The sequence below is a fragment of the Chiloscyllium plagiosum genome, chromosome 12 (assembly GCF_004010195.1).
Source record: "Chiloscyllium plagiosum isolate BGI_BamShark_2017 chromosome 12, ASM401019v2, whole genome shotgun sequence".
NCBI classification, from domain to species: domain Eukaryota; kingdom Metazoa; phylum Chordata; class Chondrichthyes; order Orectolobiformes; family Hemiscylliidae; genus Chiloscyllium; species Chiloscyllium plagiosum.
This window is the reverse complement of record NC_057721.1, coordinates 41,941,365-41,966,528: the sequence shown is the minus strand read 5'-3', so window position 1 is coordinate 41,966,528 and position 25,164 is coordinate 41,941,365. Positions and strand designations below refer to the sequence as shown.

At 40.6% G+C, this 25,164-nt stretch overlaps 1 protein-coding gene across 1 annotated transcript in view; it reads right to left on the bottom strand.

Annotated features, from left to right (window-relative positions):
* The window catches only part of f5 (coagulation factor V), a 118,003-nt gene that overhangs the window by 18,503 nt on the left and 74,336 nt on the right, over positions 1-25,164 (bottom strand). The window contains exons 13-18 of the mRNA XM_043700875.1: positions 20,626-22,489; positions 16,403-16,559; positions 13,865-14,101; positions 13,529-13,757; positions 12,513-12,695; positions 12,160-12,276 (exon numbers count right to left, since the gene is read on the bottom strand). Coding sequence (XP_043556810.1) covers positions 12,160-12,276; positions 12,513-12,695; positions 13,529-13,757; positions 13,865-14,101; positions 16,403-16,559; positions 20,626-22,489 — 2,787 coding nt within the window. The remainder of the gene's footprint in view (positions 1-12,159; positions 12,277-12,512; positions 12,696-13,528; positions 13,758-13,864; positions 14,102-16,402; positions 16,560-20,625; positions 22,490-25,164) is intronic.

Below are 25,164 nucleotides of genomic sequence, written 5' to 3'. Positions count from 1 at the left end.
TTTTCAGAGTGCTGCCCCATCATCAGGTAACTGTGGAGCAGGACTATAAGACACAGAATTTATAGGAAAAGATTACAGTGTCATGCAACTGAAATGATATACTGAACAAACCTAGATTGCTGTTAAGTCTTTCATCCTTGAGAAGGAACTTCTTTTAAGTCACATTCTCAAGATAACGTAAGGTTTTATAACAAAAAAGGTGACATCTCAGCTTAGAGAATGCTTTAAAGGTGTATGGGTAGAGTTTGTCTATGTCCCAATCTTAAGTCAGACTGGTTCTATTTCCAAAGTAGGAATTAAATATTACACGGATTGACTGCCTGCAGATTGTACGCTTTTTGAGCAAAATAGGATGTATCTGCAAATAGAATTCTGCAAATGCAAAATTGTGTGTGTGTATGTATGTGTGTGTGTGCGCACGCGTGCATATAAGAGAGAGAGGAAGGAAGAGAGAGAGTATAATGTAATGGGATCACCTGTAGTGTGACATGAACACAAGATCCCAGTTGAACTTGGCTATCTGCCTCTGCTCAGCCGGTCTGCGTTGTTGCGTAGTTCAAAACCGTTTGAACTAAATAGGTTCTAATCAATATTAGGGGAGTTCAAGTCACCCATGACAATAACCCTGTTACTTCTACACATTTCCTCACACCTTCAATGCATTATCTGAGATGACATGACACCCTTGAGAAAATAACTTTAAAAAAAGTTCTGGTATTTATATATGAAAGAACTGAAACCAACATGGTCATTCTAAAAGATGTGAGACTTAACAAACAATCCAGGTCCTTTTCACTTTATCTTTTCAGTTGCATCACACTGTAAAGTTTTGGTATAAATTCTGTGTTTTACGATCTTATACTCCACAACTACCTGATGAAGGAGCAGTGCTCCGAAAGCTAGTGCTTCCAAATAAACCTGTTGGACTGTAACCTGGTGTTGTGTGATTTTTAACTTTGTCCACCCCAGTCCACACTGGCACCTCCAAATCAAGGTTTGAGGTGTTAGAGAGGGAAGGCATGATTAAATGATAAAAGCTTCAGGGAAGTGACAATGAGGCATGCATGAAACAAAAAGTGAGTTTGGAGGTGTAAATAGTGACAGGTGAGAAGGAAAGCATACAAAATCTGACAAAAAAAAGGTTCTTGTGATCTGGAAATTATACACAGAAAGAGAGTAGACCCCAGTTCAATTAAAAAATAATACACCAAGTGCAATTTATTTTTGGAAATTATGATTTAAGCATTAAGTCCATAAGATCACCGTAAATAGTGATTGCTAAATATTGATTCAATAGTACGTGATAATCATTTTAACACCAATATTTTATTGCAGTCCAGAATTAACTAATCAATGGAACAGAGTAACAATCAGTTACTGACAAGTGATTGAGGTTTGGAATGCATTGCCTGGAAGTGTGCTGGAGGCAGATTCATTTCAGGCATTGCTTCTGTTTAAGTAATGTGCCAGGATACAGGGTAAAGTGGGAGAATGGCACCAAGTCATAATGGAGATTTGGAGAGGCGGTACTGACATGATAGGTCAAATGACCGCCATCTGCACTGCCACGTCATTTATATAAATGATTTAGACGCGAGCATAAGTGATATAGTTAGTAAGTTTGCAGATGACACCAAAATTGGAGGTGTAGTGAACAGTGAAGATCCCGGATTACAACGGGATCTTTATCAGATGGGCCACTGGGCTGAGAAGTGGCATTTGGAATTTAATTTAGATAAATGTGCTGCATTTTGGGAAAGCAAATCTTAGCAGGACTTATACACTTAATGGATTAGAGTGGTGCTGGAAAAGCACAGCAGGTCAGGCAGCATCCAAGGAGCAGGGAAATCGACGTTTCGGGCATGAGCCCTTCTTCAGGAAAGAGGCAGAGTGCCTGAAGGGTGGAGAGATAAATGAGAGGAGGGTGGGGTTGGGGAGATCCACATTGATGTCCTGGGGTTGAAGTGTTCTGAGGTGGAAGATGAGGCATTCTTCCTCCAGGCGTCGGGTGGTGAGGGAGCAGCGGTGAAGGAGGCTCAGGACCTCCATGTCCTCGGCTGTGTGGGAGGGGGAGTTGAAATGTTGGGCCACAAGGAGTGTGGTTGATTGGTGCGGGTGTCCCAGAGATGTTTCCTAAAGCGCTCTGCTAGGAGGCGTTCCGTCTCCCCAATGTAGAGGAGACCGCATCTGGATCAACAGATACAATAAATTATATTACTGGATGTACAGGTAAAACTTTGATGGATGTGGAAGGTTCCTTTGGGGCCTTGGGATGGAGGTGAGGGAGGAGGTGTGGGCACAGGTTTTGCAATTCCTGCGGTGGCAAGGGAAAGTGCCAGGACAAGAGGGTGGGTTGTAGGGGAGCGTAGACCTGACCAGGTAGTCACGGAGGGAACGGTCTTTGTGGAAGGCGGAAAGGGGTGGGAGGGAAATATATCCCTGGTGGTGGGGGCTGTTTGGAGGTGGCGGAAATGTCGTCGGATGATTTGGTTTATGCAAAGGTTGGTAGGGTGGAAGGTGAGTACCAGGGGCGTTCTGTCCTTGTTACGGTTGGAGGGGTGGGGTCTGAGGGCTGAGGTGTGGGATGTGGACGAGATACATTGGAGGGCATCTTTAACCAAATGGGAAGGGAAATTGTGGTTAGCACTGCTGCCTCACAGCGCCAGAGACCCGGGTTCAATTCCCGCCTCAGGCGACCGACTGTGTGGAGTTTGCACATTCTCCCTGTGTCTGCGTGGGTTTCCTCCGGGTGCTCTGGTTTCCTCCCACACTCCAAAAAAAATGTGCAGGTTAGGTGAATTGGCCACGCTAAATTGCCTGTAGTGTTAGGTGCAGGGGTAAATGTAGGGGACTGGGGCTGGGTGGGTGTGCTTCGGCGCGTCGGTGTGGACTTGTTGGGCCGAAAGGCCTGTTTCCACACTATAAACAATCTAATCTAAAGAAGGAGGCCATCTGGTGTGTTCTGTGGTGGAACTGATCCTCTAATAGTAAGGTCCTAGGGAGTGTTGCTGAACAAAGAGACCTTGGAGTGCAGGTTCATAGCTCCTTGAAAGTGGAGTCGCAGGTAGATAGGATAGTGAAGAAGGCGTTTGGTATGCTTTGCTTTATTGGTCAGAGTATTGAGTACGAGAGTTGAGAGGTCATGTTGCAGCTGTACAGGACATTTGTTCAGCTACGTTTGGAATATTGCATGCAATTCTGGTCTTCTTCTGAGCGGGAGGATGTTGTGAAACTTGAAAGGGTTCAGAAAAGGTTTACAAGGATGTTGCCAGGGTTGGAGGATTTGAGCTATAGGGAGAGGTAGAATTGGCTGCGGCTGTTTTCCTTGGAGCGTCGGAGGCTGAGGGGTGACCTTATAGAGGTTAATAAATCATGAGGGGCATAGATAGGATAAATAGACAAGATCTTTTCCCTGGGATGGGGGAGTCCAGAACTAGAGGGCATAGGTTTAGGGTGAGAGGGGAAAGATAAAAAGAGAGACCTAAAGGGCAACTTTTTCACACAGATGGTGGTACGTGTATGGAATAAGCTGCCAGAGGATGTTGTGGAGGCTGGTACAATTGCAACATTTAAGAGGCATTTGGATGGGTATATGAACAGGAAAGGTTTGGAGGAATATGGGCCGGGTGCTGGCAGGTGGGACTAGATTGAGTTGGGATATCTGGTCAGCATGGACGGGTTGGACCGAAGGGTCTGTTTCCATGCTGTACATCTCTATGACTCTATGGCAGCTATACATGGGAATGCCACCAGCTGCAAGTCTCCTCCTGACTTGGAACTCTATCACTATTCCTTCACTGCCGCTGTGTCAAAATTCTGAAGTTCCCTCACTAATGGCATTGTATATCTACCTACAGCCCTTGGACTGCAGCAGCTTAAGGAAGTAACACCTTCTCAAGGACACATAGGGGCATGCAATAAATTTTAGCCAGCCTGTGTCGGCCATGTCCTAACAGCGTATATAAAAACAAGTACCTCATTTCAGTCTTAAATTGGCAACCCCCCTTTATTCTGAGATTATGCTCTCTAGTCCTCAACTCTCCTATGAGGGAAAACATCCTGTTAGCACTGAGCCAGAAGAATCCTCTCATTCTTCTAAACTCCAGTGAATAGAGTCCCAATCTATTTAGTCTTAGCTTATAAGATACTACCTCCATATCAGGAATCATCGTATTGAATCTTCTCTGAACTGCCTCTAATAAAGTAATATCTTTCCTGAAATAAGGGGACCAAATCTGCTGACAATACTCCAGATGTGGCCTCACCAGCACTTTGTACAGTTGCAGTAAGACTGAATGCAAACACTACATTCAATTCTTTCCTCCAAGTCATCATTTCACAGATTCATTGTAACGTTGAACATAGGTGCAGGAGGAGGTCATTTGTTTATGAGGAGCCATGATTATGGCTGATCATCGAACTCAATACCCTAATCCCGCCCTCTCCCCATATCCTTTAATTCCTTCAGCTGCAAGAACTACATCTACCTCCTCCTTGAAAACATGTGTATTTTGGCCTCAACCACTCTCTGTGGTAGTGAATTCCACAGGCTAATCACTCTCTGGGTGAGGAAATTTCTCCTCTGCTCATTCTTAAAAGGTTCATTATCCTTATCCTTAAACCATGAACCCTGGTTCTGGACTCCCCCACCATCAGGAACATCTTTCCTGCAACTAACCTGTCTATACCTGTTAGAATTTTACATGTTTATATGAGATACCCCTCATTCTTCCAAATTCCAGTGGATAAATCCTAAGCAATTCAATCTATCCTCATATGTCAATCCTGTCATCCCAGGAAGCAACCTGATAAACCTTTGTGGCATTCCTTTATTATAGGATATTCTTTCTCAGATAAGGACACCAAAACTGCCCATAATATTCCAGACGTGACCTCACCAAAGACCTGTATAATTGCAGTTAGACATCCTCATTCCTGTACGCAAATGCTTTCGCTCTGATGAGGTTTTTCATGGTAGACTGGTTAGATCATTTAGAATACAGGGAAAACTAGCCATTTTGATACATTTTGGCTTGAAGGTGGAAGACAGGTTGGTGGTGGAGGGTTGCCTTTCAGACTGGAGACCTGTGACCAGTGGAGTGCCATAAGGATCAGAGCTGGATGTACAGCCTTTTGTAATTTGTGTAAATGATTTGGATGCGAACATAGGAGGTATGGTTAGTAAGTTTGCAGATGACACCAGAATTGGAGGTGTAGTGGACAGTGAAGAAGGTTACCTCAGATTACAACAGGATCTTGATTAGATAGGCCAATGGGCCGAGGAGTGGCAGATAGGATATAATTTAGATAAATGTGAGGTGTTGCATTTTAGAAAGGCAAATCAGGGCAGGACTTATACGCTTATACGAGTCATAGAGTCATAGAGGTGTACAGCATGGAAACAGACCCTTCAGTCTAACTTGTCCATGCCAACCAGATATCCCAACCCAATCTAGTCCCATTTGCCAGCACTTGGCCCATATCCCTCTAAACCCTTCCTATTCATATACCCATCCAGATGCCTTTTAAATGTTGCAATTGTACCAGCCTCCACCACTTGTCAGGCAGCTTATTCCATATACACACCACCCTGTGTGAAAAAGTTAGCCCTTAGATCCCTTTTATATCTTCCCCTCTCACCCTAAACCTATGCTGTCTAGTTCTGGACAGCTCCATCCCAGGGAAAAGACCTTGTCTACTTATCTTACCCATGATTTTGTAAATCTCTATAAGGTCACCCCTCAGTCATCGACATTCCAGGGAAAGCAGCCCCAGCCTATTCAGCCTCTCCCTATAGCTCAGATCCTCCAACCCTGGCAACATCCTTGTAAATCTTTTCTGAACCTTTTCAAGTTTCACAACATCCTTCCAATAGGAAGGAGACCAAAATTGCATGCAATATTCCAAAAGTGGCCTAACCAATGTCCTGTACAGCCACAACATGACCACCCAAGTTCTATACTCAATGCTCTGACCAATAAAGGAAAGCATACCAAATGCCTTCTTCACTATCCATCTACCTGCAACTCTACTTTCAAGGAGCTATGAACCTCACTCCAAGATCTCTTTGTTTAGCAACAGTCCCTTGGACCTTAACATGAAATGTATAAGTCCTGCTAAGATTTGCTTTCCCAAAATGCAGCACCTCACAGTTTTCTAAATTAAACTCTATTGGCCACTCCTCAGCCCATTGGCTCATCTGATCAAGATCCCGATGTAATCTGATATAACCTTCTTCACTGTTCACTACACCTCCGATTTTGGTGTCATCAGCAAACTTACTAACTATACCTCTTATACTCACATCCAAATCGTTTATATAAATGATGAAAAGTAGTGGACCCAGCAACGGTCCTTGTAGCACTCCACTGGTCACAGGCCTCCAGTCTGAAAAACAACCCTCCACCACCACTCTCTGTTTTCAACCATTGAGCCAGTTCTGTATCCAAATGGCTAGTTCTTCCTATATTTCATGAGACCTAACCTTGCTAACCACTCTCCTTAATGGTAAAGTCCTGGGGAATGTGGTTGAACAAAGAGACCTTGAAATGCAGGTTCATAGTTCCTTGAAAGTGGTGTTACAGGTAGAGAGGATAATGAAGGAGGCATTTGGTATGCTTGTGTTTATTGGTCACTGCATTGAACATAAACTTGGGAAGTTATGTTGTGACTGTATAGGTCATTGGTTAGGCCACTTTTTTGAATATTGCATGCAATTCTAATCTCCCTCCTATAGGAAGGAAAGGGTTATGAAACGTGAAAGGGTTCAGAAAAGATTTACAAGGATTGAAGAGTTTGAGCTTTGGAAGAAGCTGAATGGGCTTGGACTACTTTCCCTGGAGCATCAGAGGCTGGCAGGGGCAGGGCGGGGGAATCCTGAAGAAGGGCTTATGCCCGAAACATCGATTCTCCTGTTCCTTGGATGCTGCCTGACCTGCTGCGCTTTTCCAGCAACACATTTTCAGCTCTATATCTATGACCCCTCAATTTAAAACTATGTCCCCTTGTGCTAGCCATCACCATCTGAGGAAAAAAGCTCTCACTGTCCACCCTATCTTGCCCTCTGATTATCTTATACATCTGAATTAAGTCATCTCTCAACCTTCTTCTCTCTAATGAAACAGCCTCAATTCCCTCAGTCTTTCCTCTTAAGACCTTCCCTCCATACCAGGCAACATCTTAATAAATCACCTCTGAACACCCTTCCTATAATGCGGTGACTAGAACTGTACGCAATACTCCAAATGTGGCTGCACCAGAGTTTTGTACAGCTGCAACATGACCTCATGGCTCCAAAACTCAATCCCTCTACCAATAAAAGCTAACACACTGTATGCCTTCTCACCAACCTTATCAACCTAGGTGGCAACTTTCAGAGATCCATGTACATGGACACCGAGATCTCTCTGCTCATCCACACTGCCAAGAATTTTACCATTAGCCCAGTACTGTCTATTCCTGTTGCTCCTTGAAAAGTGAATCACCTCACACTTTTCCATATTATACTCCATTTGCCACCTCTCAGCCCAGCTCTGCAGCTTATCTATGTCCCTCTGTAACCTGCAACATCCTTTGGCACTGACCACAACTCCACTGACCTTAGTGTCATTTGCAAATTTACTAACCCATCCTTCCACACCCTCTTACAGGTCATTTATAAAAATTACAAACAGCAGTGGATCCAAAACAGATCCTTGCGGTACACCATTAGTAACTGAACTCCAGGATAAACATTTCCCATCAACCACCACGCTGTCCTATTTCAGCTAGCCAATTTCTGATCCAAACCGTTAAATCACCCTCAATCCTATGCTTCTGTACTTTTGTACAGTGGCCTACCATGGGAAACCTTATTAAATGGAGAAAGTGAGGTCTGCAGATGCTGGAGATCAGAGCTGGAAATGTGTTGCTGGAAAAGCACAGCAGGTCAGGCAGCATCCAGGGAACAGGTTCCCTGGATACTGCCTGACCTGCTGCGCTTTTCCAGCAACACATTTCCAAACCTTATTAAATGCCTTACTGAAATCCATATACACCATATCAACCACTTTACCCTCATCTACCTGTTTGGTCACCTTCACAAAGAACTCAATAAGGTGTGTGTTACCCTTCACAAAACCATGTTGATTATCCCTAATGAACTTATTCCCTTATAGATGATTATAAATCCTATCTCTTTTAACCTTTTCCAACACTTTACCCACAACCGAAGTAAGGTTCACTAGTCTATGATTACCAGGGTTGTCATCCAGCCTAGGGGACTTATCTATTTTCACACTTCCCAGAATTGCTAACACCTCCTCGTGAACCTCAATCCCATCTAGTTTAGTAGCCTGTATCTTAGTATTCTCCTCAACAACATTGTCTTTTTCCAGTGTGAATACTTGAGGAAAAATATTCATTGAGTGCTTCTCCTACCTCCTCTGACTCCACGCACAACTTCCCACTACTGTCCTTGATTGGTCCCAATCTTACTCTGGTCATTCTTCTATTCCTGATATATCTATAGAAAGCTTTAGGGTTTCCTTGATCTTATCTACTGACAACTTCTCATGTCCCCTCCCGGCTCTTCTTACAGTTCTCTTCTTAGGTCTTTCCTGGCTAGCTTGTAAGTCTCAACCGCCCTAACTGAGCCTTCATGTCTCATCTTAATATAAGCCTTCTTCCTCTTGACAAAACATTCAACTTCCTTATAAACCATGGCTCCCTCGCTCAACCACTTCCTCCCTGCCTGACAGGTACATACTTATCAAGGACACACAGTACCTATTCCGTGAATAAGCTCCACATTTCAATTGTGCCCATCCCCTGCAGTTTGCTTCCCCATCCTATGCATCCTAAATTTTGCCTAATCGCATCAAAATTGCCTTTCTCCCAGTTATAATTCTTGCCCTATGGTATGTACCTAACCCTTTCCATTGCTAAAGTAAACATAACTGAATTGTGGTCACTATCACCAAAGTGCTCGCCTACCTCCAAATCTATCACCTGGCCGGGTTCATTATCCAGTACCAAAACCAATGTGGCCTCTCCCCTTATTGGCCTTATAGAAGTCCATAAAATCATGAGAGGCATGGATAGGGCGAATAGCTAAGATCTTTTCATTGGGGTGTGGGAATCCAAAACTAGAGGCCATTGATTTAAGGTGAGAGGAGAAAGACTTAACTGGGACCTAAGGGGCAACTTTTCACGCAGAGGGTGTTGTGTGTTTGGAATGAGCTGCCAGAGGAAAGGATGGAGGGTGCTACAATGACAACATTTAAAAATCAGCTGGATCCGTAAATGAACTGGAAAGGTTTAGATGGATATGGGCCAAGTACTGGCAAATGGGACTAGATTTAGGATATCTGCTTAGACTGAAGGGTCTGTTTCGTGCTGTACAACTCTGGTTCAGTTTGCCTTCTTTACAGCCTGCTGCATTTGCCCAATTACAGGTAGTTCTCCTATAAAAGCCATAGTTGCATTCCAGCGAAACCTCGCTTCATAGAAAATCGCTTACTATAAATAATGGGGCCTTTGGGAAAAGTGGGGTTAGGGGCAGACTAGCAAAAAGTATCACTCGCGATCACTGAAAATTAACCGAACAGTCCGACACAAAGTGTAGCACAGGCAAAGTAAAGGTACAAGTCAAATTTATCAATAAAACAAAAGTAAATTTAACACAGTACAATTGAAAAATATTGTTAATGCAGGGTCAGAAGGTCATCATGGTGCTGAAGGTAAACTCCCTCATTCGCTCATTACTGTTAAGCGAGCTGTGTCACATATTCTCTCCTTACACTCAAAACATTTTATAATATCAAACTTCTCTTCTGGTGTTATAGCCTTTCTTTTGTGTTCACCACCCGCAATTTTATCACCAGGGCGCTTATGCCCCTCCATTTTTTTCAAAAAAGGGATAATCTATGACTAGTGTGTCTTTCACAGGAAGCTGCTCAATGTATCTCTCTTCAGAGAGCTGCTCTCTGTACTGTACCTCTCACAGAAAGTTGCTCTGTTGGTACTGACATTGACACATGCACAGATCAGCATGAAGACTAGCGCTGACATTGGTGCTTGCACAAAACAAAACATTTGAAACGATCACCACTGGAATTGCGCTATTGTGAGCAGAGGTAAGTGTTCTCAAAACTCCCATTCCTCAAATTCCTCAGTGACGTTAAAAGCAAATTGCGCTGTTGGAATGCAGTTACCCAAGAACTACCTATACTTCCAGCAACTTGTGCAGAAGGGCACCCAGAAATTGTTGAATATTCCCCTCTCTCAATATATAACCACTCAAATACAAATAAAAATTCTTATTTTTTTGACCAAAGTGGATAACATATTTATCTATATTATACTGCATCGAACATGCATTTGCCCAGTCACTTAGTCTTTCCAAATCAAACTACAACATGCCTCCATCCTTGACACAGCTCACTCTCCCACCCAGCTTTGTGCCATCTGCATTTTCTTTGAAATATTACTGATAGTTTCCTCAACTAAATCATGAATATATATTGTACATAGCTGCATTCCTGGCACTGATCTAGGTGGTATCTCCCCAGTCACTGCATGCCATTTAGAAAAAGACCTATTTAGTCCCACTCTGTCTCCTGTCAACCAACCAATTTTCTATTCATTTCATACACTCTCCCCAATCCCATGTACTTTAATTTTACACATTAATCTCTTATGGGAATTTGTTGAAAGTCTTCTGAAAATCTAAACAAACTACGTCCACTGGCTCCCCTCATCAACTGTACTAGTTACATCCTTGAAGAATTCCAGTAGATTTATCAAGCTGGATTTCCCTTGGGTAAATGCTGAATATGCCTGATTCTACCACTATTTCCTAATTGCTCACTTGATGAAAACCTTGATAATGGATTCCAACATCTTCCCCACTACTGATGTCAGACTCACTGGTATATAATTCCCTATTTTCTCTAAACTTGCCTTTTTAAACAGAAGGGTTACACTAGCTACCCCACATTCTGTAGGAATCTTGGAAGATGATGACGAAAGCATCCACTATTTCTAGCACCATTCATTCAAGTGCTCTGGAATGTAGATTACCAGGCCCTAGGGATTTGTTAGGTTTCAATCCCATCAATTTCTCCAACACCAGTTCTCCACTATTACAGATTTGCTTCAGTTCCTTCCTCTCACTGAATCCTGTGTTCCCCATCATTTCTGGTACTTTATTCATGTCAACCTTTGTGAAGATGGAAGCAAGGTCATTAGCCATTTCTTTTATCCCTATTATAAATTCCCGTTTCTGATTATCAGGGACCAACATTAGTTTTCACGAATTTTTTTCTCTTTGCGTACTTATAGGTACTTTTAGTCAGTTTTTATGTTCCCCACAAACTTACTTTCTCCCCTCTTTAATCAATCCCTTGGTCCTCCTTTGCTGACTTCTAAACTATTCCCAGTCCCCAAGTCTATTGTTTTTTCTTGCCCATTTGTTTGTCTCTCCTTTGCATCAAATACTACCAAATGTTTAATGCTATCAGAGTGCTGATGCTGACAGAATAGAGCAGACTGTTTAGGGCCGGTAGCCCATGCCAAATATTCTTTGAGTTTTTTTTATTGTCTTATTAACAATAAACTGTCAGTATTTTGCTCCTCGGTGGTTATTTTGTACTTTCATTTGTTACCAATTACACAGATCAAACTTTACTACTCAAAATAACGAGAAAAGGAAACGATAAAAATAATGAAATAAGGAGAAACAAGAAATATGAAGGAACAGAAAGAAAGAATACAAATAAAAAATGGAAGAATTAGAAAGGAAAGTGACAGCATAAGTCTTTAGCTTTGACTCTGAAAAATGTCATCAAGGAATTCAGGTAAAGTCTGAATTCCAAGACCAAAGCCTATAATATCTTGTCAATGTTATTTATGCATTCAGACAGGTCACAGCCTTGAACCAGTTTGTGGTTACAGTTATTCCTGATTTCCTGCCCCTTCTATGTTTGCATTTGGTAATTGTCACAACAGACATTCAGGAACTGCAGGAACATAGGAATGAAATATGATTTTCAAGTGTTATTTTGAGATGATGAACGTTAAATTTTATTTCATTTAATGTAACCCTGTACATTAGTGTGTGACAGAAAAAGAAAACTGGAATACATTATTGTATTTGAATAATAAGGGATATGCACATACCTTTAGATAGAACAAGCAAATGTGCCTGCATCCCTCCTTTGTAATGCTCTCCATTTTCACAGCCTAAAAGCCACGTGCCAGGTTTTGATGAATACATTTCAATGGCTCTAAAGGCACCTATATATTTCAGTAACATATTTGATTAGGACAACCTGGATACCTGATGAGTTTAGAATTAGTCAAGTATAAATAATTCCGTTCTTACTTTTATTACTAGTAAAGACAAAGTAACAAATATAAAGAAAGTGCACTTGAGTATAGCACAGCATTGATTAGATTCCCTTAACATTAAATAACATGTTATCTAAATGTACTTTTACGAGTGTAATGAAGGAGCAGACCTTTATCCTTACCTGGATACAAGTTGTAAATGCCCAGACGATGTTCACCACCCCTCCTTTCAATAAATGTCTGGCTATGGAAACGTATAGCATGCATGTCATCTGAGCCTCCCACATTAATCAAATACCATCGCACCAGCTCTTTTTCATATATCACTAGACCCCTTAAAGAGGCATTGACAAATCCATTGATAGCTGAAAAAGCAAAGTGGTTATTTAACAAAGAAAATGTTTTGGAACTGTTGTTACTGAGTACTATGAAAGGAGTAATCTGGTCACAAGACACAGAATGTGTTTACTATCGAAAGGCAGAAAGAATTCATTTTGTTGGCATGTACTTTATGTAAAAATGGGTGCTGATCTTAAGTTCATATTGCCAAGTATCCAGAATTGTCCAGGGATCTCTGGGATTGAAAGATTAATCATCTGGACACTGCTGCAGATGGTACACTTAAAGTTAAGGCAAGAGTTATATGAATTGTGTACTTTATCATTGCTGGAACACGTCTGTTCACTATTTTAAAAAAAGTATTAAGCTCAGTTTAAAGGATGTTTGACTGATCAAAACTGTTGGTGGTCAAGAGGTCACTGGATGAAACCTCCAGGAACGTACCTAACTAGAATTGGCAGCATATTGTGGTAGAAATTCCAGCTCCAGTATTCTTCCAGCAAATAAAAATAATCTGGATATAGAATGAAACAATTGAAGAAATGGCTCATATTGGTAATGGGGCTGGGGGATGCTGTTGATGGTGAGAGAGCAGGTCAACATGTATTGCTGGGTGCTGTGGAAACGACTTACAGTATTCACTGTTTGGTTACAGGAGAATGGTTCAATGGGAAAAAAATAAAAGGAAAATATATAGAAGAAATACCTTTAACAAAAAAAAATACATCTTGGGATTAAACTACAAAGGTTCCTAATCACTATCACATCTGACTTTTCATCAAAAATAGCAGTTCTGTCACTGGTTACTGAAAGGGTTTTAAAGTTAATTACATCTTAAAATTGTGAAAGGAGTAAATACCATGAAAAGTACTGTGCTGTTTAAAATTGTAATTGTTCTTGCTTATCTCACAGGATTCTTTACAAAGTTGGTGTTTGTTGTCGTTCAGGTACCAACTTTTGGTTTCATCAAAAGTGTTGAAGAGCAAAACAAACTCGCGAGCATCATCGGGAATTTCATTAAAGGTGCTCAGTGTTCCATTCTTACAGATCAACAGAGGCCCGATCAACCCAGAGTTAATATCCTTCACCTGCAAGGAATAAATAAAACTTTAAACATTTACAAAATGAAAATATTTCAGTTTTCTGTGTAAATTGCTTGCATTCTCCTCTGTCATTTTATTTGTAGAGCACTTACATAGTCCACGCTGGAATAATAGACCCAAGCCTTGCAGACTGAATCGGTAGAAGTTGGTGCTGACCGAGGCGGCACATTCCACACGTATGTGTATGTGCTGTTTGGAGCAACAGCATCATCTAACTTAAACCAGTCAGTGGAATAATCTTCATAGCTCATTCCTTCAGATGACTTCTCATATGACACTCCATGGGCATGAATGGAGTATGGTCTTGAAGCAAAGTTTTTAAAGAGAACCTGATGATTAAGCACAGGCTTTATAACATTATTAACACTTTATTTACAAAATCATTTCTACAAAGAAGTTTAATATCATCTCATCAATATTCTATGTACCTAATCCTATAGCATTGACAATTTCACCAAACTGGTTTGAGTCACCTTTCAATTTTCTCACTACAGGAACAATGGGCATCCATTCTGATCCTGGGAATGAAGAACATTACAAATGTTCAGCATTAAGGGAGTATTTTTATAGAGAGTCTGTGAGACGTGAGCTTTGGCTGCCACTATAATGCCACTCATTATTTGTTAAATGCCTTGTTGACAAACCAACTTGCCTCACTAATATTCAGGTTTCTAATTTACAAAACTCCCCAGAGTGGTATTTGGCAAATTCAGCTCATTGCTTGCTGCAAAGGACCCTCATATTGGACACTGGGTACTAAAATCTCAGGGCACACTCCAAGGGCACAGGTATACATACATGTCTGTCTACAGACATTGGCATCTGATATGTGCCAGCCTCTAACAACCCTCATGCACATATCTGATCCACTTGAAGAATGTTTCTGCACACGCCACATTATTGTAATGCTACTGTGTCCTCAAGGACACTTACACACCCAGCTCATGGACTAGACCAGTTTGCATCTACAGACCGTTGCTCACTGTCAGTAGCACTCACTCACTTTGAGATGACCTGGTTGCTCACAGCATCCCTGCCTTCCATTGCCTTGCCTTTTCTTGCTTTACTCCCCTCAGCCAGCAATATGAGGCTCATATTATTTGTGGCTTACCTTGCCATTTAGCACATATACAAAGTCAGGAAGCTTGTCGTGGTTGTCAGCAGGCTTCAGTCAAGTCAAAAGGCATAGACTTTGTTCAGGGAACCATGGCCTTCTCCAATACCAATCCAGAGGTTTGGAAATGATCCGACAACAACTTAGAACGGTCAGATTCAGGATGTTCTCCATTAGAATAAGGAGCTAAATGTTGGGCAGCCTATCACCTATCTTGAGCCTTTCTGCAGGCTTTTTGTGGGCTGCCTTCCCCATGGAATAAGAGAAAGAGCGAGAGACAGAAATGAAAAGTAAGTGGCATAGCCATTGGCCCTGATGCTAACAGAAAGGTGTCCCGTATGAGTATGTATCCAGTGCAGACAGCATACAGGTTCATGGTTTCAGAGTTGGGGGTGGGTGACAGTGAGTGAAGGAAGGATGTTGCCAACATTAGTGAGAGTGGTAGAGCATGAGCCTTGGTGGACAGTGGATACAGTAGCTGAGTGACAGTGTATGTGATATATTGGAGAGAAGATTGTTTTACTTAAAGGGGAGAAGGGTATTGACCTTCTTCAATCATTCTGGGGTTTCTTCCAGACAGCTGAGGGTTCACTGACCTGGGTAGCAATCTTGAACCAGGCTGGTATTGTCTAGTGTCATGGCCTCCATTCCTGAGTCCTGAGAGTACAGGAAGTCCCACTTCTCTATTACCCTGTCCAGCAGGACTTCCTGGTCTCTGCCCCAATAACTGGGGCACCAATTTCCCCCTCAATGCCATGCCTGGGGCAAATGTCAGGAACCATGCAGGGCAGCTCTGAATTGACAATGCTTGCCCTGGTATTTTTAAAGGTTGTGCTGGTGCAAGGGAATACAGTCAATTCCTTTGAACAGCAAGAGGTCGTGGGAACCAGTATGTGGTAAGATGGTGTGGGAATTGGATGTGAGAGAAATTGGGAGTGATAGGCCTTGAAAAGAAAAACCATCCAAAAATATTCAATGCAACTTGTTATGCGCCAAAAAAGGCAAGATTCAGTCCTGAGAAGCTATGGGAAGCTTTTTCAGAATTTGAGTGATCAAAGCAGGATATAAGCTTGCGTGCAGTGTTTAATTGCCTCTCTCAGGAAATTCTCAAGACACTGCATGGTACATTTGGCTTATATGGATGTGCAGGAACAATGTAAACATATATAGCATGGAATAAATTGTGAAGATTAAAGAAGAATTATTGGACATTACATTGAGAACATCCCACTTTTCTTTTGAATAATTGAAATGGTATTGTTCATATCTGCTTGATTATTTAAATAGAAACATGCCATCCAATTTCTCAGTAATACATAGCCTGTCAGGATTGGCTATGTGCCAAAATCTTGGAGTAAAGTTTGAATTTACAACTTATTTGAGACAAATCCAACTCATCAAGTCAAACTGAAAAATTAATGTATAATATACTGTTTAAAACTAACTTGGAAGCAGGATCCTACTATTGAGCTTGCAATAAGATGATGTAAACTATGACGTAAATATTACAGTATACCTTGATGACATCATTAACTTCTGCTCTGATGACAGGTCCAAGTATTCCCAGGTGTTCGTATCTTTCTCCATGATTATAGCGTTCCCTAAATAATGCGTCTGTGTATCTCCGGAAAATGACTTTTTTATACACAGTATTTGATTGCTCTGCTGAATGCCTAATAACAAATTTGGAAATTGTTATACATGGAACAGATTCTCAAAATTAGGCAAACATAGATACTGTATATGGACTGTGCTAACAATCATGATTAATTATCTTTATTGATCATTGATAACAGATACCTGTGTGAATGAAATTTTAAACACAATTTAAGTTATCATTAAATGGGCAGCATGGTGGCACAGTGGTTAGCACTGCTGCCTCACAGCGCCAGAGACCTGGGTTCAATTCCCGCCTCAGGTGACTGACTGTGTGGAGTTTGCACATTCTCCCCGTGTCTGCGTGGGTTTCCTCCAGGTGCTCCGGTTTCCTCCCATAGTCCAAAAATGTGCAGGCTAGATGAATTGGACGTGCTAAAATTGCCCGTAGTGTTAGGTGAAGGCGGTAAATGTAGGGGAATGGGTCTGGGTGGGTTGCGCTTCAGCGGGTCGGTGTGGGCTTGTTGGGCCGAAGGGCCTGTTTCCACACTATAAGTAATCTAATCTAAATACAATACTTAGTGTTAGTGATGTAATTGTGTTATAGCCAACACATGTTTTAAAAGTTCATGCTTTAGAAACAGCATCTCCTATCCATCAATTGTGTTACGGCCAATTCAAGTTGACGAAACAAGCACTATAGAATAGCAACCTGTATTTTAAGATTATTTGGTCTTTATATATTTTTATGGAGTAGGTCTTTGAATTGGCACTTTGAACTACCCTGCACATTTGATATAGTTTGATATCATTCCATCCCACGATTTTGAGATCCCTGGTCACCAAACAGATACACTTTGTAATGTCCAAGTAATCTTGCTGGAAATTCTGTTGGATTTTGAGTCCAAGGACTCCAAGCATGACCTATGTCTCATCATAAACCATCCTGTCACCCAACAGACCGAGACGTCCCCTGTGGTCTATTTCTTCCCTTGCACATATTCAGTTTGTAGCAGCAAATCTCATCAACTTCAAATGAAATTCTTGCAATCTTGGTGTCATGCTTGCTTTTCAATAACTGAAAATCTTTCTTCTCTTCAAGTCAAAAGTGCATAGTACATAGTACACTGAACTGTCTTACAATCTCTTCACACCCAGGATAGTACAGTTCCCAATTCAGTCAATGATGCATCTGCAGCAACAATCATAAACAGTTCTGGAATGTAATGACCAATATTTCAGGTGTTTCTTTGATCCATTCAAACAACAGCTGTTGGGCTTCTTCCCAGCACCAAGCCTGATCTTACCTTAGTAGCACGTGTGATGGTTTATTAACATTTGCTAAACTGGTTTAAAATATTACCATTTTAATTCACCCTCCCAATATATCGCTGAAACTCTGTGATATTCGAAGGAGATGGAAACTCTTTAATCTCTTTGGTTTTCCATGAATTGGCTTCTGTCACATATGATGTTTCAGAGGAACTAAATATATGGCTGTGGGAACGTGCACTTGTAAATGAGGGTGAGTCCTGTTTCTCAGGCATTGTAACACTGTTTCCATCTGGCTATGTTCTAGTGGGTCCCTGAACTAAGATGCCATCTGTGTGGCAGATTACTCCTTCCAAATCTCCCAGGATACTAGTTATCATTTGCTGAAAAATGTCTGGTGCAAATGTAATACCAGACATACAAAAGGTATTCAGCCAACAGTATGCTAAACATTGAAAGTAATATTAATTCCTCACGTAAAGGTAATTACTAAAACTACCATTTACATCTAGATTTGAGAAAATTCAATTCTTTTCCATCTTTGCCAATCTCATCTACAGGTGACATAGGATGAATTTCCATTCCTACTGTTTTATTCAACTATGACATTTATATGGGTTCTCAATGATCGATTTGAGTTTGATATAGGAACCACACTGAACACCTATTTGTAGGATTTTTAAAGATGAGAAAATTTCTTGTTGTAACATTTAGTTATCTTCTTGCTTTATCTTCTGCAAAATTGGAAGAGGATCTTTTCTCAGTGTAAATAAACATAGAGGATTATTACTTCAGGAAATAACTTGATGTGACCAGCCTTATGAACTGCCCAAGTCCTTTGATTAATTGTGGAAAATTAGCTGTCAAGACTTAAGGTTTCATTTGGCTTCACAATTCCACCACTTTGTAAATTCGCTGTAAGTGTGCAAAAGTTCTTTGACCTAAACGTGACCATTTCTGATACTGGATTATCAATAAGGTTTCTGTAAATTTCCTGTCTTTGTATTGAAGCGTGGCAGTCATGTGTTCCATTAATTTAGTTGTGTGCTCTCTGGTTTCTGGAGTTTTAAGGTTACTTTGACCACAGTTCAACATTGGAAAGAACTGAAACTCCAGCTCCAGAATCCAGATTAGAATATGTTTTAAATCAGTTTCTATACTTCAACAACTTCCAGTTGATCATTTCGTCTCATCCAAGAACAACACCCCTCCGCAATTAAAATCCTCAATTTCTTGAATGTTGCTAGTCATTGTGTGATTTTCATTTGTTTCTGATATGCATGCTGCTTTCTGCAATAGGCTACTTTAAAATGGCTCTTATTATTACAAAAATGACTCTCTGGATTATGGCAGCTACTGCACCCTCTAGGTTTCCCTTGCTTCTCTGTAGTCATGTTTTACTCCTGAACTGAACAAACTCTAGTAAGTTTCCTTATAAATTCTAATGATTGTGCTATTAGGTTTTCTACTCTTCACTTGTCTGGTCAACTGAACAGCCTTCAATAACGTTAAATTGTCTTTCACTTGTAAAAATATCCAACCGTTCATCCAAGACTTTCACAACAATTTAGTCTCTGATTAATTCCTCCTTTAAATCTGCATTTTCTCAATTTTCTGACAGCCTGTATAAATAACTGAATGAACACTCTCTCTCTGTCACTGGATACACTTATTGTAATTTACTCAGCAATGATCTATTTTCGGAGACCAAAGTAGACGTTGAATGTTTTAACTACTTTGTCATGTACAGCTATTCTTTCACTGATTCCTTCTCATCTAGGATTCAATCTGCATAACCTCCTACAACATTGCTGGGCTCCTTGGCAAGTTTTGTAGCTAGTCCCAATGCGGTACGATGCCTTGTGAATCTCTGGTACCAGGTCAGTTACTATTCAGCTTGCTTTAAACCTGCAACTTGCACAAAGTATTCTGTTGGCAATTTCTCATCCATTCACTTTTTTATGTTGCAGTTCTCTGCATGCTGTTCATTATTGTCTGTCACCTGTTATTACCATATACTATGTTTGAGTTCAGGAGAACGTTTTGTGAATATCGCAGAAGTCTTGTTTATTTAAACATAGCGAACATTGACTGTATATGGGGTCAAAATTTCATTCTCTCATGAGGTGAGACTTCATGAGATTGCTAGGAGAACTATCTTATAGTAAATATATGATCTTACATCACATTAAGTAATGTAAACTCTCATTTACATTGTCAAAATAATACTTTTCACTACAGAAGTAGATGATGAAAGAGCACAGATTATTGAAATTTGGCAGGCAAGTAGAGAAAGTGTTCAAAAGAGTTACAGGATTTTAGGTTTTACATAAAAAAATTCCAAGGAAGTTAGGATGAACCCATATAAAAGAAATATTTGTTAAGCCCCAGTTGAAGTATTGTATCTACTTTAGGAAGGATGTGTAGGCTTTCTAGAGGGTGCAGGTAGGTTTGATGGGAATGAATATATAAATAAGACACTTGGTCTTGGACAGATTGAAAGCTGAGTTTGTTTTTCTTAAAAAGAGGTTTGAGGGAACACTTAATCTAGATATTCAAAATGATAAGGAGCCTTGACAAAGCATTTAAAAAAGAGAAATTGTTAACTGGCAGTGGAGGCGTTGAGAATCAGGGGATAGTGAATGTCAAAAGAACCCTTTTTTTTAAATCAGTGAGATTTTAGGATCTGGAATGCACCACCTGAGAGTGTGATAGGTGCAGATTCAAACAAGATGTTTAAATGGGAATTGGCTGAACACGTAAAGACAGATCAGTGGAAAGTTGGCAAGTACAACGGACCAAATGTGTTGAAATCATTCTAAAAGTTACTTTAAACAACAACCCAAAAATGTTGAAAAATATGGTACTTACATAGTATTCCCAGTATAATCCCAAAAAATTTCTTCTGCTGCAATAAAGTAATGCCTCACATTTCCTCGACTGCTCCGTAAGTAATGTTCAACTATCATTTCTGGATCTCGGGACATGTCTGAATGAGTTCGTCTGTCATTAGTGTAAGGGTTCATAGAATCTAAATCAGGCTCATCATTTTTTCTAGCAGCTCCAAGATGGTCTGCATCCATGTTTGCAATATATTCATCATAATCAAGAGTATCTCCATTTTTACGCTTTGGAATTCCTATTATAATACTATTCGAGTTGTCATCTTGATAAATTACTGAATTAGGTTTAAGGTGAAATCCTCTTGGTGACATACGTGTTTTGCCTAAAGGAATATGAATTCTTTGTTTAATGCCAGGTTTGAACCCTCTTGGAGACACTTGATCCTTCAGCACCTTCCTGCGCTTCAGCATTCTTTCAAGTGCTGCCTGCCTTCTAACATTTCCTTCGATTTTGAATTCTTTTGTAGAATTGTCATGCATTGCCAGCTTTACATATTTTTTCAAATGCTTTAGGTTTGTAACACTAATGCCCTTTTCTTCCACTTGGTATGTCAAAAAAGAACTTTTGGGTTTCAGAGGTGTGCCCTGAAATCGAACTCTATGTTTGCCTGTTGAATGCTTCTTTAAGTAAATAAATACTTTTTCAGAAATTTCACTGCTCTCCTTTCCTGGTTGTTCTGAAGTATTGGTGAAGTGTTCAACAACCTCATGGGACAACTGATTGAATAAATTACCCTGTTCTCTGCCAGTTGTCACTGTACTTTTGCTGTGATTATTTGCATTGGAGTTAATTTGATTTTGTTCATAATCAGCTGTAAAGTCAGTTGCTTGTGAACCTGTTGCATTCTGATTTAATGAAGGAGGTGAAAGCGTTGCTTTTCTGCCTGTATTATTTGATGCTGTGGTTGTTTCATTAAAAATATCGGTGTTCTCCATTTCATATAGAGTTTCATTTTTCTCATTTTGACTATTTTGTTCTGTGTTATATTCTTGTGGGACTTGATCAGACTCCTCTTCTCTTTCACCATCAGTAATATTGACAGAGCTGATGTTCTCTGCGGTTATTTGCAAATTGTTTTGCTTTAGTATTATAGGAGTCTCAGCTAAACTCCTCTTACTCTTCACAGGATTAACCACAGTATGTGGGTTATTTGTGCTAATTAGCAAGTTATTATTTTTGGCAGCAGAGCTTCGTGAAAATTCTTGAAGTTCACTATTCTTACTCTTTTCTTCAAAGTCTTCTCTAAAACTTTCCATGTTAATATCTCCCTCCATCGTAACTGCTGTATTTTGTTTTAAATGAACAGATTCTGTTTCAGATATTAGTGTCATCTCATTGTTTCTTTCGTTTAATGGCACTTCAGATGTACTTTTATCTAATTCCTTAGGCTGCTCAAGCTCATCCTCAGCCACATCATACTCCAAGATATCAGTTTCATTTTTGTTTGCATCATTGTATGGTTTATTCTGACTTCCACTCGCCTTTGAATGGAATTGACTACCTTGCCCGTCAGGTGTTTTACTGTTGAGTTCTCTTGAATTATCATTTTCATCTTCAATAAACTGTAAAATATCTTCTTCCTCTTCTGTTTCCTGTGGTGCGAGAGCTGATAGGAATCCAAGTTCTTCCAGAATTTTACGTTCCTCTTCATCAAGTTCTTCTCTACTGGCTTCCTCACTGACCTCTACAAGCACTTTATCTGATTCAGATTGAATCCTAAAGAAAACTAAAGGGTATTCAATGCCTTCATCCTCACACTGATAAACTTTAAATCTTATCCTCATACCATAGGTCACTTGTCGTGAACTTAAAGTTCCAAGGAGCCATTCACCTACAAAATAATGCATAATATCAGAGGAGCAGCAACATTACAAAATGCTTCATTACTGTAATAATGGAATGATAGCAGGCAAACAATGTACAGGATCACAGTAAAAGCATTAAAAACAAAGTACAATGATGAGGGACAGAGGACAGGATGTGATCAAACTATGTGATCTGAACTGCATCAATGCTTGGACAGAGGCATTCATGAAAGTATCACAAAACATTGATAAACAATCTGCTGGTACTTTCCAGCATTATGCATTTTCTAACCCACCAGCAATTTTGATTATATTATTAAACCTTACCAAGTCATTTAAGAATTCTTGGAAGGTTGGTGCCATTGGCCTAGCCATTAATAATCTGGATGAAGGAACTGAGGGTTGCTAAGTTTGTAAAAATAAATGGAGGGACAGATAGTGTTGAAGAGGCGTGAGGCTGCAGAAGGAGTTGCATAGGCTGGGAGGTTGGGCAAAGTGGCAGATGGAATACAATGTGGGAAAGTGTGAGGTTATGCACATTAGTGGGGAGAACAGAGGCATAGACTATTTTCTAAACAGGAAATGGCTTCAGATATTTGAGGCACAATGGGACATAGGAGATCTAGTTCATGATTCTCTTATGGTTACCAGACAGGCTAATTCGCAATTAGGAAAGCAAACACAATGTTTGAAGGCAGCTAGAATATGTAAGCAGAGTGTATTGATGAGGCTGCATAAGATTGTGGTCAAATTATATTTAGAATATTGTAAGCAGTTTTTGGCCGTGGGTCTAAGTAAGGATATGTGGGAGTGGAGGGAGTCCAGGGGAGATTTACAAAATAAATCTGGGGATGAAGGGCTTGTCAGATGAGGAGTGGCTAAGGTCTCTGGGTTTTGTGTTCAAAGTTTAGAAGGATGACAGGGCATCTCTATGAAACTTACAGAATAGTGAGCCCTGGATTAGGCCACTGTTGGAATATTGCATGCAATTCTGGTCTCCTTCCTATTGGAAAGATGTTGTGAAACTTGAAAAGGTTCAGAAAAGATTTACAAGGATGTTGCCAGAGTTTGAGGATTTGAGCTACAGGGAGAGGCTGAACAGGCTGGGGCTGTTTTCCCTGGAGCGTCGGAGGCTGAGGGCTGACCTTATAGAGATTTACAAAATTATGAGGGGCATGGATAGGATAAATAGGCAAAGTCTTTTCCCTGGGGTCGGGGAGTCTAGAGGCATTTGGATGGGTATATGAATAGGAAGGGTTTGGAGGGATATGGGCCGGGTGCTGGCAGGTGGGACTATATTGGGTTGGGATATCTGGTCGGCATGGACTGAAGGGTCTGTTTCCATGCTGTACATCTCTATGACTCTATGTAAGGTTAAAGGAGATTTGAAGGGTAAGGTAGTGCAAGGTCAAAGAAGGTTTTAAAGTTCAGAATGAGGGATTTAAAAGTTTTTCAGAATGTAGATTCAGTGTAATGAGCAAGCATGGAAGTGATAAGCAGGCAGGGCTTAGTGCAGGTCATGATGTAGCCAACTATAGCCACTAAGTACTTTCAAGAATTCATGTTCAGTGGTTATAAGAACATGAATGATGACCTTGGTAGTAACGGAAATGACCTAGGCCAGAGTTAGCAGCAGTAACCAATGTTTTTAACACACCCTCTCAAAGAGGTGGTGGTGATGGTTAAAAAAAAGAGACCTTCCATCCATTGCTATTGCCCTTATAGCTATTGCTGCACAATCCTTTTAGGTTTTAACACAAGGTGCATTAAGAGTCTGTCAAAAGAAGATGCTTGTAGTTTTTTGAGGTCAATCATCTCACATCAAGGTAATGTTCTAGGCCCAACTATCTTCAGTTACTTCATTAAGGTCGGTCCTTCCATCAAAATATTGAAAATGGGGATGTTTGCTGATGGATAGCACCAGTTGTGATTACCCAGATACTGATTGGAGCATTATCTGGACAATATCTAGGCTTGTTCGATAAACAGCATAAAACAGTGGCCTAACCAATGTCCTGTACAGGCACAACATGACCTCCCAACTCCTGTACTCCTTACTCTGACCAATAAAGGAACGCATATCAAACGCCTTCTTCACTATTGTATCTACCTGCGATTCCACTTTCAAGGAGCTATGAACCTGCACTCCAAGGTCTCTTTGTTCAACAACACTCCCTTGGACGTTACCATTAAGTGTATAAGTCCTGCTAAGATTTGCTTTCCCAAAATGCAGCACCTCGCATTTATCTGAATTAAACTCCATCTGCACTTCTCAGACCATTGGCCCATTTGGTCTAGATCCTGTTGTAATCTGAGGTAACCCTCTTCACTGTCCACTACGCCTCCAATTTTGGTGTCATCTGCAAACTTACTAACTGTACCTCTTATGCTCGCATCAAAATCATTTATGTAAATGACAAAAAGTAGAGGACCCAGCACCGATCCTTGTGGCACTCCACTGGTCACAGGCCTCCAGTCTGAAAAACAACCCTCCACCACCACCCTCTGTCTTCTACCTTTGAGCCAGTTCTCTATCCAAATGGCTAGTCTCCCTGTTTTCCATGTGATCTAACCTTGCTAATCGGTCTCCCATGGGGAACCTTGTCGCCCGCCTTACTGAAGTCCATATAGATCACTTCTACTGCTCTGCCCTCATCAATTCCCTTTGTTACTTCTTCAAAAAACTCAATCAAGTTTGTGA